The sequence below is a fragment of the Eptatretus burgeri genome, unplaced genomic scaffold (assembly GCF_056783735.1).
Source record: "Eptatretus burgeri isolate ZD-2024b unplaced genomic scaffold, Ebu_testis_v1 Ebu_testis_scaffold_428, whole genome shotgun sequence".
Classification (NCBI taxonomy): Eukaryota; Metazoa; Chordata; class Myxini; order Myxiniformes; family Myxinidae; genus Eptatretus; species Eptatretus burgeri.
Window position 1 is genome coordinate 15,798 of NW_028222377.1, and position 16,703 is coordinate 32,500.

Here is a 16,703-nt window from a genome sequence, read left to right on the forward strand (position 1 = left end):
GAGTAGAGTTCAGACATCAGATCGATCAGTTTTGGTGGCACCCCACGAAGACCAAGAATCCTCCAGAGGACATCCCGATTCACTGAATCGAACGCTTTACAGAGATCAACATAGGCTGCAAGCAGCCCCTGCCGAAACTCTCGTCTGCGTTCGGTGAGGACACGAAGTGCAAGGATACGGTCAATCGTTGACCTCTTTGGTGTAAAGCCTGACTGCTCTGGACGCTGGTGCTCAAGCAGATGGTGGCGAACCCTATCGAGAATTATCCGAGCAAAGACCTTGCCCGGCACTGAGAGCAGCGTCACGCCTCGGTAGTTGTTGCAGTCTTGGCGATCACCCTTCCCTTTCCAGAGAGGGACAACAAGGCCCCTCTTCCAGTCAGTTGAGATGATGCCTGTGTTCCAGGCAGAGCACAAAACTGCATGCAACGACACGAGTGCAGCATTTCCCCCAGCCTTGAGAAGTTCGGCATGGATGCCACAGATCCCTGGAGCTTTGCCCCGTTTCAACTGGTTCACCGCAGCCCGTGTTTCCACAAGCGTAGGTGGACCACAGTTGATTCGAGGGTCAGCAACAGGGATTGTAACACCCTTGACGTCCAACTCGACAGTTGGGGGATCAGCCTGGTACAACCGCTCAAAATAACCGGCCCAGCGGGCCTACACTTCAGACTCCTCTGTCAAGAGTCTACCACTCTCTGCTCGAACTGTAGTGCTCCAAGGGATGGGCTTGGATGAACGTAATGCGCGAATTCCCCTGTAAGCGGGACGAGAATCACCTGTCCACAGGTGATGCTCTACCCCCTCACAGATTCCTCGCACATAGGCCTCCTTGTCCACCCTCAGTGCACGTACAGTTTTACACCTCAGCTCCCTGAACAGCTCAGCTCTGCCATTCAGCCTGGCCCTGCGACTCTGGTCAATGGTATCCAGTGTCCCTTGAGAGACAAAATTCTTCTTTGCCCTGCGGTGAGCTCCAAGGCATCCACCGGCAACATCAAGGATGGTGGTCTTGAAGGCGCTCCACAACTCTTCAGGACACCCCAAAGTACCCAGACCCCCCAAGTGTCCACTCAGCCTGTTCGCAAACTCCTCAGCTACTCTCTCATCCCTGAGCTTGGCAACATCCAGCCTCGGCTGGGATGGTACCATTCTCCAGGATTTAAGGTGCAGCTTTGGAGTTGCTACAACAAGCCTGTGGTCAGTATTGAGGAACTGAGCACTCCGGTAGACCCTGCAGTTCTGGATCATCCTCCAATGACCGTCAATGAGGACATGGTCAATCTCCTTTGCCACACCGCCAGCGTTGGAATACCAAGTCCAGCGATGAGCTTGTGGGCGCTGAAACCATGAACCAGCCACCCTAAGTCCATGACTTCTTGCAAAGTCAAGGAACTTAGTGCCATTCTGGTTCATAGTTCCTGACCCATGGGGACCAACACACACCTCATAACCGTCCCTATCAGTTCCAGTCGATGCATTGAAATCCCCCAAGACTAGAAGTGTATCTCGTCTGGGGCACTGATCAACCACAGACTCGAGTGTGGCGTAGAATGCATCCTTCACGGTGAGATCACTCGCCTCAGTCGGAGCATAAACAGAGACCAGGGAAATGACACCTAAGGAGTGACGAATCCTTAATCTCATAATACGCTCGTTGACCGGTGTTACCTCAATTACCATTGGGGTCAGCTTATTGGACACAGCTACAGCAACTCCTTGGGTATGGTAACCATCAGAGCGACCAGACCAATAGTAGGTGTAACCACCCACCATTATCTCGCCGCAATCCGGTCTCCGAACCTCAGAGAGAGCTGCAATCCCGATGTCCAAACGCTTGAGCTCAGATGATAACAGAGACAGGTGATCATCCTCTCTTAGGGATAGGACATTCCAGGCACCCACCCGAAGGGACCGCCTCAGGTTAACCCAAGGAGACCGCCGTCTGGTGGACGACACCTCAGCACCACTCCGACACACTCTCCCGCAATCTGACCCATGGATGTTACCCCGTGGTTTCCCTCCTATCAAAGATTTGGGGTCCCGAAGGCTTTGCCCCAATCCCGTCATCCGGTGAGCTGCCCTGCGAAGGGAAGCTGCACAGGAGCTACTCCCACGGAGTGGGTTTTCAGATTTTTTTTGCGTTTTTGCGTTTTGCGGAATGAAGGGTTTTACGGTGGCCGGAGTGCAAATCCTGCCACCAACCTCCTAATAAGAAGTGACCCAACTGCAGGAGGACGTCCGCAGACACAGTTGGGCACTAGATATGGATGGCCGTTGGCTCACAAGGAGCTCCTCCGCCCTTTGACAGGTTTTGTTTTTAATCCTGCTGGGTGTCCATATCCAAACACCCTCCTCACCAGAAAACCTGGTGGGGGAGACGGTTTAGTCGCCGACAACCCGACCATGGAACAGGTAAGTACAGGTTTACATGGTACCTGTAGCAGGTCACAGATCGAACCTGACCTGACAGATCGAACCAAGTGTTACTCACCTAAAAAATGACAAAATAGATTAGATTAAAGCTTATTGATTGAAATAAATTCAGTTTATTCCAAATTTGACTCAGCACATTCGCCACATCCGCCGCCTCCGCCTGTTTACTCACCCCTGACTTGTATCACTTATTTGCCTGTAACACAAAAACTATTGCCTATTTTTTATTTCTGTTTTTTTCCACATTAAACTAGACAAAATTGCTTTTCTTCTCATACTAAGATATCTAGATATCTGTGGTTTTTCTGGTCTGTAGTCAAAGTGGAAAGTGGATGTTTTGAAAAACATGCAACAACTCTGCCTTTTTAGGGTGACCAGTTCATGAAGTATGACCCAATGGCATTGATGAAAGCCTCTGCTAAATCTGCACTCATGACTTCCCTTGTATCCATGAGGTCTGGACCACTTTCGTCCAGGAAAGGGTGACCTTGAGTCCTCATGACTTCAAGCAGAGAAAGAACATCTTTGCTGAAGCGATGTTGAAGACTTCCAGATTCTTCATGATGTCCTATGTCTGGACATTCAGCACTGATTTCTGCTGCTTCTTCAAACTCGGCAATGGCTCTGAGTTTCTCAGGAAGAGCCAAAATGTGCTCCTCCAGGTGTCAGGAGAATCATAAATGTTGGACACTCCACCATCACCTTTGACAATCTTTGTGGTCTGCTCATGGCTGTGGTCCTTTGGTATCAGAGAGAACTTCCTTGGGCTCTTCTGTACCACAAAATTTCCCTTCATGAACTCCCTATGAACCTCTGGATGCTTCGATTCAAGTTCAACCATATCCTTGACATGAACAGGGAGCCATCTCGAGTCGTGCACTTGGTTCCAGATGAAGACATAATCACACAATTCATCGATCACCTGAACGTATAGGGCAAAATCCCCCTCACGCAGGGAGCGGACAAAACGGCAATGCAGAAGTTCAATGTCCATCACCATACACCAATAGGCAAACATCTTTGACTTTTTTTTTTTTTTTTTTTTTTTTTGTATACCTTGGTCGAGGCTCGTATGAGAGCTAACACACAACTCACAGCAAGGAGGCATGAGACAAGAGGGGTGGGAGTGGAAGGGACAAAACATTGGGGAACAGACACAGGTGAACTGTGGAAGGGAGAGGGATGGGGATGGGACGGGGAACATGGCGAGGAGAAGATGGACATTCCAGGGACTTTCAGGAAGGAAAGCAGGAGAATTGAAGGAAGTGGGCTTGGGTGGATTATCGGGGGTAGAAAAGATCGAGGATTTGGATGGGGGAAGATAAGAGGTGGTGGTGAACAGCTGTTTTGAAAGCCTGGAGGGAAGAATGGGAAAGAATAGAGTGAGGAAGTTTATTCCAAAGGCGGGAAAAAAGAGGAATGAAAGAGTGAAGATGAGCAGTGATTCGTGATTTTGGTAGTTTTACCAGAAGGGGTTGTTGGCGGACCTTGAGCGCCCTGTGGAAATGTGGTTGGGACAAATCGCAGAGAGGGCAGGGGGGCAAGGCTGGAGAGGAGTCGGTAGAAGACAGAAAGACCACCGACCAACCTGCGGTGATTGAGTGAGAGGCCCAAAGACTCAGCTTCATTGCGGGAGATGCCAATGATCTTAAAAGCCCTGGTTTCGACAGCGTGAAGTCGAGAAAGGTGGGAGGCAGGAGCACCAGCCCAGAGGGGAGAGCAGTACTCCATCAGGCTACGGACAAAAGCTTTGTAAGTGGTCAGGAGCTCAAGAGGGCCGAGGAAGGACTTTGCACGACGGAGGATTCCCAGTCGGCGACTGGCTTTTGAGGCAAGGTTGGAAATGTGACTTTCCCAGGAAAGGTCATGGCAGATAGTGAGACCCAGAAGCTTGAAAGAAAAGACTTCTTCCAGAGGATTGTTGAGAAAATGGAGGGGGGGTGTTTGTAAACGGTCCTTTCGAAGAGACATAGTGAGAGTGTGAGATTTGTGTGGATTGAAAGACATGTTCCACATGTTGGACCAGTTTGTGATTTTATCCAGATCTGCAGTGAGCGAAGAAGCTGCTGCTTGCCGGTCTGAGGGATGACAGATGGTACGGCAGAGGGTGGAGTCGTCGGCAAAGAGAAATAGAGGATTTTCCAGAGAGTCCGAGAGATCATTGATGAAAACCAGAAAAGAACAGGGCCCAGAACGCTACCTTGAGGAACTCCAGCCTGCACAGGAAGAGGGGATGAAAGAACTCCATTTAGGGCCACACGTTGACTGCGACAGGAGAGGAAGTCTGCGAGCCATGAGTGGAGATGGCCTTGAATACCATGGGAAGAGAGTTTGGTGAGTAGGGCAGGGTGCCAGACTGTGTCAAAAGCACGTGATATGTCCAGGGATACGGCTCGGATTTCCTGTCTGGCATTGAGGACCTCCATCCATTGATGGGAGAGCAGTAGCAGCATATCCAGGGTAGAGTGACCTGGTCTGAAACCAAATTGATGATTGGAAATCAAGCCATTGGAGAAGAGGAAGGATTTCATGTCTGAAGCAATGATGGATTCCATAACCTTGCTGATGATTGGGAGAAGGCTGATTGGTCTGTAGTTACAGGGATCTGTTTTTGCACCTTTTTTATGCAGGGCAGTGATGTTAGCAGATTTCCAAGCAGAAGACTTCATCTTCATGGCATCTTCCCAACTCTCCTGAGTGCCTGAACCCTCATGTGTGTATGCTTCATTCTTCAAAATTGCCAAGGCTAGGAGGAATACTTGGTGCATGTACCTTGTCCGTTTGAGATGGTGGTCCAGTTGTGACGAAAACGACTCTGCGCGTCCAGTGGTGAGAATGCCTGCCTTGCAGGCCATAGTTGCCATACCAGAACCTTCAGCCATTTTGCCTTCCATCACTTCAATAACAAACTGAATATGCAGGGCACCAAGCATCAGTGCGAACTTGTCCTCACTCAAGTGTGTGTCTGACCATTTCCATTGGATTAGTTTTCCAGTAGCGTAGATTGGCTGATCCATCCCGAGAACAGGTGTTTGCACTGGATTGAGAAACTGGATTGAGAAACTGGATTGCATCCCTTGTAAGGCACATTGTGTGCTTGACCATTGAAACGGATGCTGCCTGATCTGGAAACGTAGGAAGCACACCAGTTATCGCCCTGGGCTTCATGGTATCTTCATGCATATGACTAGAAATGAAGCCTGCCCATGTCACCTTGTCATTATCATCAAGCTCACTTCCTTTGTTGAGAATGATATCAGATGCATGATTAATCCACGTTTTGTCTTTTGCTTTAGCCGATTCAATCCTGTCTCTCCCTGGTCTGACTGGCTTGTTGGTCTTTTTGAGAATAACATCATTGTTAGCATCAAGCTCTGCAGGTGGCACAATAGTGTAGAAGTCTGGCAATTGGGATCTCTGAGACTTGTCCACTTTGCTTATGTCCAGAGATTCCATGACAACACCTGGGTTTTCATTTGAAAGATGATTGGTCAACGTAATCAGAGTGCCATGGAACTCAACTTTTGACAAGTTGGATTGCTTGTGCTGATCAATATTGTCCATGTCCCCAGTTGTGAACACATTCTGTCTCATGGCACTTGGAATCACTACTCCATTAGTCCTGATTTGTTCACTTACTGCAGCAGCAAGACATTTGCTGACCTGCTACTCTCTAATGTAGGTGATGGCTCGGCCGAGCTTCTCAAATACGTTAATCAGATGCTTAAATTTGCCCTCGACGTGAAGTTTCAATCCAACGTACAGGGGGAAGGGCGTTTCACGTTCCTTGCTATGTCGCATCATCTGTGCCCCAGCTCGTGTTCGCTTTGCAGTATTGAAAATCATCAGCTGAGACAGAGTACATGCAACACGTGATCTTTGCTGATTAAGATCTGGTTCTTTGTTGTTGACATCAGTCTGACTAGTACCAGTAGGACCTTGAAGCACCACATTCATGAAAGCCAATAAAGATTCTGGGATTGGTGACCTCAAACAGTCAGGATAGAAGTGTCCATCGAATGGCTTCTGTTTAAACAAAATCTGCTTGCGCAAGAACAAGGCAGTTTGAACAATCATGCGAACTTCATTGTCGCCCACTTCGTTTTGACTTTTCAGTTCAGTCTCAATAGCCGTCCCAGCAGTTTCCTTTGAACACAACATAGACGCACGACCCCTTCCTTGACTGGCTTCAATTATTTCAGGCTCAATTTTCAATAGCTTCTCTGTGAACCTAATTGAGTGAAAGCTTTTGGGGTCAACAATTCTGCCAAGGTCCTTCATTTTAGTGGTGCATAGGACTTTCAGTTCGTTCAAAGGGAAAACACACTTTGATTCAACAATATATGCCTCCAACTCTGCAACAACAAGTGGATTAAAAGAATGTTCAGATTCAGACTGTGTTGCAGATTCAGCTTGCTCCACTGATTGCGCAGCATTTTCAAGTCTAACATAACAAGTTCGGTGGTCATAGGCGTCCATTGCATGCAAATCTGAAGCTGTGGCTAGTTTGGCCAAAAGTTCTGTATTTCTGGTTTTTGTTGCCCAAGACTTGAGAGTTGAGTCGACAGCATCTGTTGAAGCTTTGTGTAGTCTCTCCCCCTCAATATTCTGTCTACACAGAATGCATTCCGGTTCAACATGACGAACAGTTGCAGTGACCATTGACCTAGTCTTTTTAGGGCTCTGCACCTCAACCTGTACATCAGAAGTTCTTTTCAGTTTGAGTTCAGCACGCTTCACCATCGTTTGATTATAGTTCGTTCTGCAGCTTTTGTGTAACACAGCTTTGTTAGACAGCATGTCGGAGGCCTTTAGCACTTCCATCCCCTTATGCATTGCATTCGTATTTTTGAGATCATATAAGTCCTTTTCCAATGTCTCATATGAAGTATGAAATCGCTTCTGATTGGCAGGGCATCGAACGTCCTCATCAGTCTCTTGCTGACACAAGCAGCACAACTTCCAGTTCAAGGACCCTTTAGATGCAGCTTCCATTATGTACTACCTTTACTTTTCAGCAGAAAACTGTACTTCACACCATGACCAAAGCCCTGAAAAATATAAAATATTTATCTAAGAATATAAAAAGTTATACTTCCTCATATTGTATTTATCTAAAATTCCTTGAGCTGAGAAATATGGGTATAGACACCAGATTGAATATTCAGCTTGTTTGGTTATTGAGATATTACTGATTGTACTTTGCAAATGCAGCCATTTTGAATTTTTAAGAAAGTCAATGTGACTATCAGCAGAGTTCTTTAAAATTTACATTATTATATTCTTGGATTCAATTAATATGAATGATACCAAATTTATCCTCCTAACCTGTTCGGTGATCAAGATAAGATAAGCGAATTGCTCAGGCATTGAGATGTGATTGTATTATGTTGCTAATGGCAGCCTTTTTTTTTTTTAGAAATTCAATACAGCTGCCATCTGAGCTATTTAAAATTGACTTCATCACATCCTGGACCCAACAAATATGGGTGTAGACACCAATTTTATCTTCCTAGCTTGTTTGGTTATCAAGATATCATTAAAAGTTCGTCGCGAATGGTGGCCATTTTGAATTTTCGACTTATTCAAGATGGCTGCCACCTGAGCCCTTTCAGAGTTTGTCCATATGATTCCGAGACCCCGAAAATGTGGGTGGAGCCACTGAAATGAACTCTCTAGCTGGTTTAGTTTCGGAGATATAGAAAAAAATAGGTTTTCGATGGTGGCCATAAAAGGGTGTGTCAAAGTGCTTCCATCAATTTTTTTGATTGTCAAGGTCTAAACGACTTGTGTGCCAAAATTCACACTTTTATCCGGATGTGCACACTTCTACACTAACATCACCCACTACAACAGATGGTGCCTCTCACCATCCCAACCTCAACACTTCATTCATTCCAGTTCAATGTATGTGAACCATCCATCATGTGTTCAAACCCTACTCGACCAGGCTATTTGACTTGAATGTTCATGTTCTTGAACAATTGCATTTAAACACAAGAAAACAAAAATATATTTAGCAATCAAATTTATTTTCAATATTTATTTCACATGCAACATCACAGTACAGGCAAAAACAGAGGATGTAACAAATATGGTATCATCATCATCAATCAGCTCCTGGCTTCCAAACTGGAAATCTGCATCCTCCAATGAAGCATCTCACAATGACTGGACCCCGCCAGAGATCTTGAAGGAAATTGATGTTGAAGAGTTGTCTGTTCAGGGTGACAATGGGATCAAAGGGGTTATGAGTTAGACTGAGTTTTCAAAAGTAAATATACAGTCAAGGCTCGTGGAAGAATGAATACACTGAACGGATCAGGACATAACAGGACAAAAGGAACAGCATAGAGAGGGGGAAACACCAACAGTGGAGTTGAAGGACAAGATAGAGGGAGACTTGAACAAACAATGGGTGCAGGGAGGAATGGGGGGCAGGAAAGGGGATGCACGGGGCAGACACAATGGATACAGAAGGAAACTCATGAAGGAAAAACTGGAAATTTGGAGTTTTGTTTGAAAAAAAAAAAACACGAGTTAAAACTAGAGTTTGTGTTGATTGCATAAGTTGCAAGTGAGTATTTTTGTGTTTGGGAGGAGGTGGGTAATTAAACAAGTGGTGACGTGGGTGTTTTTGTGTCTGGGTGGCATGAATGAAATGTGTCCCTGTGACATCAAGGTGGTGTTGGAGGGGAAACATTTTTGTTTCTGTGTGAAGATGGTCAATATCAGTGAATTGGGGACAGGCTGTGATGATTCTGAATGTGTTGTTGAGTGAAGCGTGAGCTTATCTGTGAGGAAGAGAGATTGTGACCCATGTTTGCTTAAAGATTATTTTGCATGAGTGAGTCTGGGTGCAGCATTGAAATGTTTAATTTAATGGTGATGGTTCTACTTCTTGACACATCCTCACACCACATGCTGCCATGCTTGAACACATGCCTTGGCACTTTCAATGAAACCTCCCAGGTCACGAAAGGTACACTTTTGTTTGTGCAACCAGCAGCATAACTGGTGCGTCGTCATCTGGGAATCATCTTGGCAGTAGCAATCATCTTGGCAGTGTTGTCATTGCTGTATCCCCATTTATTTGGGATACCTTTCAGCATCCCACTACAGCGTGCAGGCAGTTAAGACATCGACATTCTTGCCAGGGCTCGTTTGACCCTGCTGGCATGCATTATTTGGGCTGCAGCATCAATCTGGTGGTGTTGTAATCACCCGTCAGGCTTTTGTGTCACATTTGAATCCGAGTGGAAGCAGGGTAAAAATTGAGTGCTTGTGTGGTGGTGAGGAAACTCTTTTTGGACCCCTCACCTGCACCACAATGACAACTGATTATGTTGTGGATGTCTTGTACATGTACTCTGCTTAATACTTTCTTTTCTGCTGGTAATTCTGCTCCCTCCTTTTGGATGGAGTGATGCCAGACAAGAGGTTTTTTTTTTTTTTTTTTTTCATTGGTTGGTTCGAGACATCTGGAGCACAATTCCAGCTCGCATTCAGTGCACGATCGAGCTGATTGCTCCCATACTGGACTTGTATATTTTGCAGTTGAACAACAGAGGACAAGAGCAGTCATCTGTCATTTTGAAGGATGAGCACCCCCACTTTGAATGACACCATTTGTGCAATTACTAAGTTGCTTTCACTTTCTCGATGTGCTTCTTACATGTGAATGAGCGGTCAAGAATGAAGTCAAGACAGACTGCGGTTGGGGTGGTGATAAAGCTGAGTGCCATTCCATGAAATTAAGTGTTGATGTTTTGACCTCAAAAGGAATGTGCATTTCTGGGTGTCGGCACGGTTGGCACGAAGGTGGGTTTATTCATCGTAGGAGGTCAGTCCAGCTGGTGCCCGAGACAATACAAACTCAACATGGGGGACTGTGATGCACAGGTGATCCCAATAAATGAAGCTCATTGTGTCCAGGTACACAGGTTGTGTGTTAGAGTACATGTTGTGAAGGGTTGGAGCCAGGACACTGTCTTGGGGTAAACTGTTCTTTTGTTGCCACCTTCAAATGTATGTCCCACAAAGTTCCACAAAGAATCGTCAGTTTTCCAGCAGGGTTTGTGCGTGTTCATTGAGGCAAAAACCTTTGTTCATCTTGTGGACATGATCATCCAGGAGAAAACCCAGTCTGTTCATCGATAAGATGTTGTTCAACAGAAGTCAAAACCTGGTGGAGAATCAGCTGGGCAATTCCATCGTGACTCGCGTTACATTTTAGCTCAATTGACCATCTATATCTCAGAGGATACAATGCAGTGATACTGGTCAGAAGTTGTACTTCAGTTTGTAATGACCTTTGCGGGTAAGGTATGAAAAGAAAACAAATAATAATTATTCAATTGTCCTATATAGTTTTCATTTGAATTTATTTATAGCGTGACTCACGTTACAGAAAAGGGAAAGCCAAAGAATCACCTCATGTGCAGTGGGGAGAACAAGTATTTGATACACTTCCGATTTTGCAGGTTTTCCCACTTTCAAAGCACGTAGAGGTTCGAAATTTTTATCATAGGTACACTTCAAGTGTGAAAGATGGAATAATAAAATATAAATAAATATTTTATGTTGTATAAAAATATTTTATGTTTTATGTAAGTGTGAAAGATGGAATCTAAAACAAAATCCTGAAAATCACATTATATGATTTTTTAAATAATTAATTTGAATTTTATTGCATGAAATGAGTATTTGATCACCGACCAACCATTAAAAATTCCGGCTCTCACAGACCTGTTAGTTTTGTGTTTAAGAAGCCCTCCCATTCTCCACTCATTACCTGTATTAACTGCACCTGTTTGAACTAGTTTTCTGCATAAAAGACAGCTGTCCACACTCAATCAATCAGACTCCAACCTCTCCACAATGGGCAAGACCAGAGAGCTGTCTAAGGACATCAGGGACAAAATTGTAGACTTGCACAAGGCTGGGATGGGCTACAAGACAAGAGGTAAGCAGCTTGGTGAGAAGGCAACAACTGTTGGTGCAATTACACTGAACAACAAAAATTTTTTACTGGAGATGTGTAAAGTGATTTAGACTAATTTGGGTACGCTGATTTCAAAAATCATAACCGTTTTGCTGTATCACGTCAGGATTCTCAGTAACAGAAATATTCCCATTGCCTAGAAGTCAGGATTTCAATGAAATTTACAAAAATTCATTTATTCATTTATTTCATCATGAATGCTTCAAAATTATAGAAATTACAGAAAAACTCCACTAGAATGTAATTAAAAATGCTTTAGGCATTTGGCTTTGCGTTTGTGCTGCTCTGTGTCAGTTTCACGATGCAGGAACCAGCAGAAATCGCCCATCATGTTCAGGTTGTGCCGCCCTTGGTAACGCGTCTCCATGAGTGAAATCTCTTGGTGGAATCGCTCGCCGTGCTCGTCCGAGACTGCTCCCAAGTTGTCAGGGAAGAAGTTCAGGTGCTGGTGTAGGAAATGGATTTTCAGGGACATCCTGGAGCCAAGTTTCCTGAAGGACTCCAGCAGCTGCTGCACTATTTCTTCATAGTTGTCCGCGCGCTCGTTCCCCAAGAAGTTGTCCGTCACAGCTTTGAAGCTCCTCCACGCTGCCAGCTCTTTGGGGTTTAGAGTTGTCGGAAAAGTTTCGTCCTTCATAATCTGTCGGATTTGCGGTCCAACAAAGACACCAGCCTTGATCTTGGCCTCCGACAAGGTGTTGCCAAACTTTTCCTTGAGGTAATTTTTCCTTGAGGTAGTACTTTTCCTTGAGGTTTTCCTTGAGGTAGTACAATAAAAACCCACGCCCATTCAGATCCATTGCCCGTACAAAACTTTTCATCAAGCCGAGCTTTATGTGGAGTGGTGGAAGGAAAACCTTGGCTGGGTCGACAAGGGCGACATGCTTCACGTTGTGTCGACCAGGTACATGCTCTTTTCGCTCTTCCCAATCTTTCTTCGTCCAGTGATTCTTGTCGTCTCTGCTATCCCAGAGACAAAGGAAGCACATGTATTTTGTGTAGCCTGACTGCAGCCCTAACAACAGCGCCACCACTTTCAAGTCTCCGCAGATGTGCCAGTTGAAGTCATTGTACTTGATGGAATCAAGCAGCTGCTGCATAGTCTCATAGGTCTCTGTCATGCCGAACGCGTGAGCCAGTGGGACTGATGGTTTCTCGTTGCCATTGTGGAGCAAAACAGCCTTCAAGCTGTTCTTCCCCGAGTCGATGAAGAGGCGCCAGTCTGCAGGATCGTGATCACACCAAAGTTCTTTCAACAGACCGTTGATGTCACTGCAGAATGTCATCGTGTCTTCCATCTCAAAGAACTCAGCCATGTCTCTGTGACGTGCTCTGAACAAGGATATATTGGTGTTAGGTTCAAGTAGATTCCACTGCTGCAGCCTTGATCCAAGCAGCTCTGCCTTCGCCTTTGACAGCGAGAGATCTCTTACAAGATCATTTAAGTCTCCCTGGTTCAGAAGGTGTGATTCTTGAGTGTCGGGTTCAAAAGGTTCATCATCACCATCCTCTTCACCACTGCTTACAGCTATGTTCTGATCAGCTGGAGGTGTTGGAAAGGGGTTCTCGTCATCATGAGGCACAGGTTTACGAGCAGACACGCAGTCAGCGTACTTGATGTGACCTTTATTCTTCTTGTTGAAGCCGGCGATGCTTGTGCAGCAGAAATAACAATCATCATGATGATTCTGCGGCTCACGCCATATCATGGGCACCGCAAATGGCATGCTCGCGCGCTTGCCCACCAACCACTGAGTCAAGGTTGTGTGACAGCTTGTGCAGCAGATGTGTGGTGCCCAGCTCTGTTCTTGGTCCCCCACCTTACACCCAAAGTAGTGAAAGTCGGCGGCCTTCATTTTCACTGCTGTAGATATACTTCGCTGTTGATCTTTTTTGGTATACCGACCACAGACATAACAGAAGTTGTCAGGATGATTGGTACAGGAACGCCTACTCATCTTTATCTGAAAGAAAGAAATATAACACAAGTTAACAACAATTGTACGAAATAGACATGTTAAAGACATATGTAAATTTCATTGAAATCCTGACTTCGAGGCAATGGGAATATTTCTGTTCCTGAAAATCCTGACGTGATACAGCAAAACGGTTATGATTTTTGAAATCAGCGTACCCAAATTAGTCTTAATCACTTTACACATCTCCAGTAAAAAAAAATTTTTGAAATTTGTTGTTCAGTGTTATTAGAGAATTGAAGAAGTTCAAGATAACACTCAATCTCCCTCAATCTGGGGCTCCATGCAAGATCTCACCTCGTGGAGCCTCAGTGATCATGAGAAAGGTGAGGGATCAGCCCAGAACTACAGGGCAGGACCTGGTCAATGACCTGAAGAGAGCTGGGACCACAGTATCAAAGAAAACCATAAGTAACACACTACGCCATCATGGATTAAAATCCTGCAGCGCACGCAAGGTCCCTCTGCTCAAGCCAGTGCATGTCCAGGCCCATCTGAAGTTTGCCAATGACCATCTGGATGATCCAGAGGAGGAATTGGAGAAGGTCATGTGGTCTGATGAGACCAAAATAGAGCTTTTTGGTTTAAACTCCACTCGCCGTGTTTTTGGAAGAAGAAGGATGAGTACAACCCCAAGAACACGATCCTAACCGTGAAGCATGGAGGTGGAAACGTCATTCTTTGGGGATGCTTTTCTGCAAAGGGGACAGGACGACTGCACCGTATTGAGTGGAGGATGGATGGGGCCATGTATCACGAGATCTTGGCCAACAACCTCCTTCCCTCAACAAGAGCTTTGAAGATTGGCGTGGCTGGGTCTTCCAGCATGACAACGACCTGAAACACTCAGCCAGGGCAACTTAGGAGTGGCTCCGTAAGAAGCATCTCAAGGTCCTGGAGTGGCCAAGCCAGTCTCCAGACCTGAACCCAATAGAAAATCTTTGGTGGGAGCCGAAAGTCTGTATTGCCCAGCGACAGCCCCGAAACCTGAAGGATCTGGAGAAGATCTGTATGGAGGAGTGGGCCAAAATCCCTGCTGCAGTCTGTGCAAACCTGGTTAAGAACTACAGGAAACGTCTGATCTCTGGAATTGCAAACAAAGGTTTCTGTACCAAATATTAAGTTCTGCTTTTCTGATGTATCAAATACTTATTTCATGCAATAAAATGCAAATTAATTATTTAAAAATCATACAATGTGATTTTCAGGATTTGTGTTTTAGATTCCGTCTTTCACACTTGAAGTGTACCTATGATAAAAATTACAGACCTCTACGTGCTTTGTGAGTGGGAAAACCTGCAAAATTGGCAGTGTATCAAATACTTGTTCTCCCACTGTACATGCCAAATTTGTCCTAAACTGATAAAACGAAAGAATATCGTTTGTCGGTTCAAAGGGTTCCAGTTAAACAGGCTTTCATACAAGATACAAAGAATTGATTTTCCTTTCTAAATATGGGCAATAAATTAAATTATGATCGTGACTTGCGTGACCGTGACTCCTGTTACAAATTTTCCCACACTGTTATCCATCCCACACTGATAATCCACACGGCTGTCTTCACAAAGGCTGAACTTACTGACTAGTATTTACAGGTAGTGAATTTGATGTAACTTAACAACAGAGATAACATTAAATAACTCGGGATTAAATTAACTTAATGGGATTAAATTCCAGAACTAGGAATTAATAGCTTTCAAACAACTTTCAAACGGGCCATAACTCGGAAACTGCTGCCAGTGAGCACTCTGAATCTCATCCTGGTAGACACAAGTGTAATTTTCCAAGAAATCCACCTGAAGAAGAGCTGTATCAGAATGTTCACTGGCAGAGGCAGCATCCCGTTCCTTGTTATACGAACAGGCCTGCTCCCTTTTGAGGAAGCAATGCTCCATGAACTTTGGCATAAGAATACAAATGTGGTCCACCAAATCATTTGTTGTACCCTCCTCAATGACTTTGGCAAGTTTTCCATCACAGTCATTTTTTCAAGTTGTCCATGTAACTTGTCTGTTTTCGTCAACACACACCTTTCAGAATCCTTTTGCATCAGAGCAGGTTTCACATTCGTTAAACCAACATTCGCGGCGCGTTTGGTTACATAGAAACATTTGAGGGAGGTCATGTGAATACATTGGTACAGACGGCTGGACCTTATGCAAAGCATTTACAGCGGTCACGAAATTTTCATGATACCGCACAAGCAAACATTATGTGGTAATTTGCTGCTCAGTAGAATATGCTGAGGACTAAGTTCAGCGAACTTGCTTTTACCAATTTCCGTATCTGGGAATTCCTTCTGGAGCAGCGTATAAACTTTTTGTTTATGGGGCAAGTGAGGTGCCTGGTTTGGTACTGGACTTTAGGACCATCATCTGCCCTCGCGGTGACAACATCTTTTCTGCCTGGAGCTTTCCGACTAAGATCATCCCTGGCGTAAAATATTTTCACCGCCTCAATGGTTTCACTTGGAATGGATTTTTGGCCCCCTATTGGCTTTTGTTGTTCAGGATCATTCTCTTGATCTGCTTGGATTGAAGTGTACAGCTTTCTGATCACGGCTTTTCTTTGCTTTGGGGTCCTCGGCAGTGAGGAAGTCAATGCCCGTTTTGCCTTATGCATTGCTTTCCCCAAAGCGCTGGCATTGTTGAAGGGTGAAGAATGCACGGTAGGGGACAAAGTCGCTCGCGCCTTCTTCAGAGCTCTGCACTTCACCACCCGTTGCCTCACCTTTTCACGGTTCATTCGCGTCAACTGTGTTTGTTCAGTCGTCGGCAGTTTCATTTCTTTTGTTTTCTTCATGTCGCGGTAATTCATATTGTATTCCCTTTGCCGTTTTCTATAATCATCGTATTTTCCATCGGTGCGAAGTTTCTGTCGCCTCTTCTGCTGCCTTTCAGCCGCAGTGAGCGCCATGACAAAATCTGTAATGACGGTAACCAAAAAAGCGGATCTAGAATTTGTGTGCTGGACTCACTGGACTATGGCTACCGTTAAATTAACGCACATTGAGAGGGATGTTGTCACCCCGAGGATAGAAATACAAGGGTATTGTAAAGCATGATCTATCATAATCCCGTCACTTCCGTGCTGGACACTTGGTAGAGAAACTTAATGATCATGGATACATTGCGAGGTGAATGTCTGTCTGAATAAATTGTAAAATATACTTCTATATTATCTATTATAAACTGCATCTGGTCATCCTTACCTTGACTGATGATGGATGATAGACGATTGTCACTTCAAAAATTCGTGCTTGCAAACAAGCTAGAACACGCCGTGACT

The 16,703-nt window shown here is 45.0% G+C and overlaps 1 protein-coding gene across 1 annotated transcript in view; it reads right to left on the bottom strand.

Moving 5' to 3' along the window:
* Positions 1–5,104: 5,104 nt before the first annotated feature.
* Positions 5,105–16,703, bottom strand: part of LOC147007215 (uncharacterized) — a 20,097-nt gene continuing 8,498 nt past the window's right edge. Inside the window, exon 2 of the mRNA XM_085867505.1 lies at positions 5,105–8,653. Coding sequence (XP_085723631.1) covers positions 6,102–7,430 — 1,329 coding nt within the window. The 5' untranslated portion in view covers positions 7,431–8,653 and the 3' untranslated portion in view covers positions 5,105–6,101. The remainder of the gene's footprint in view (positions 8,654–16,703) is intronic.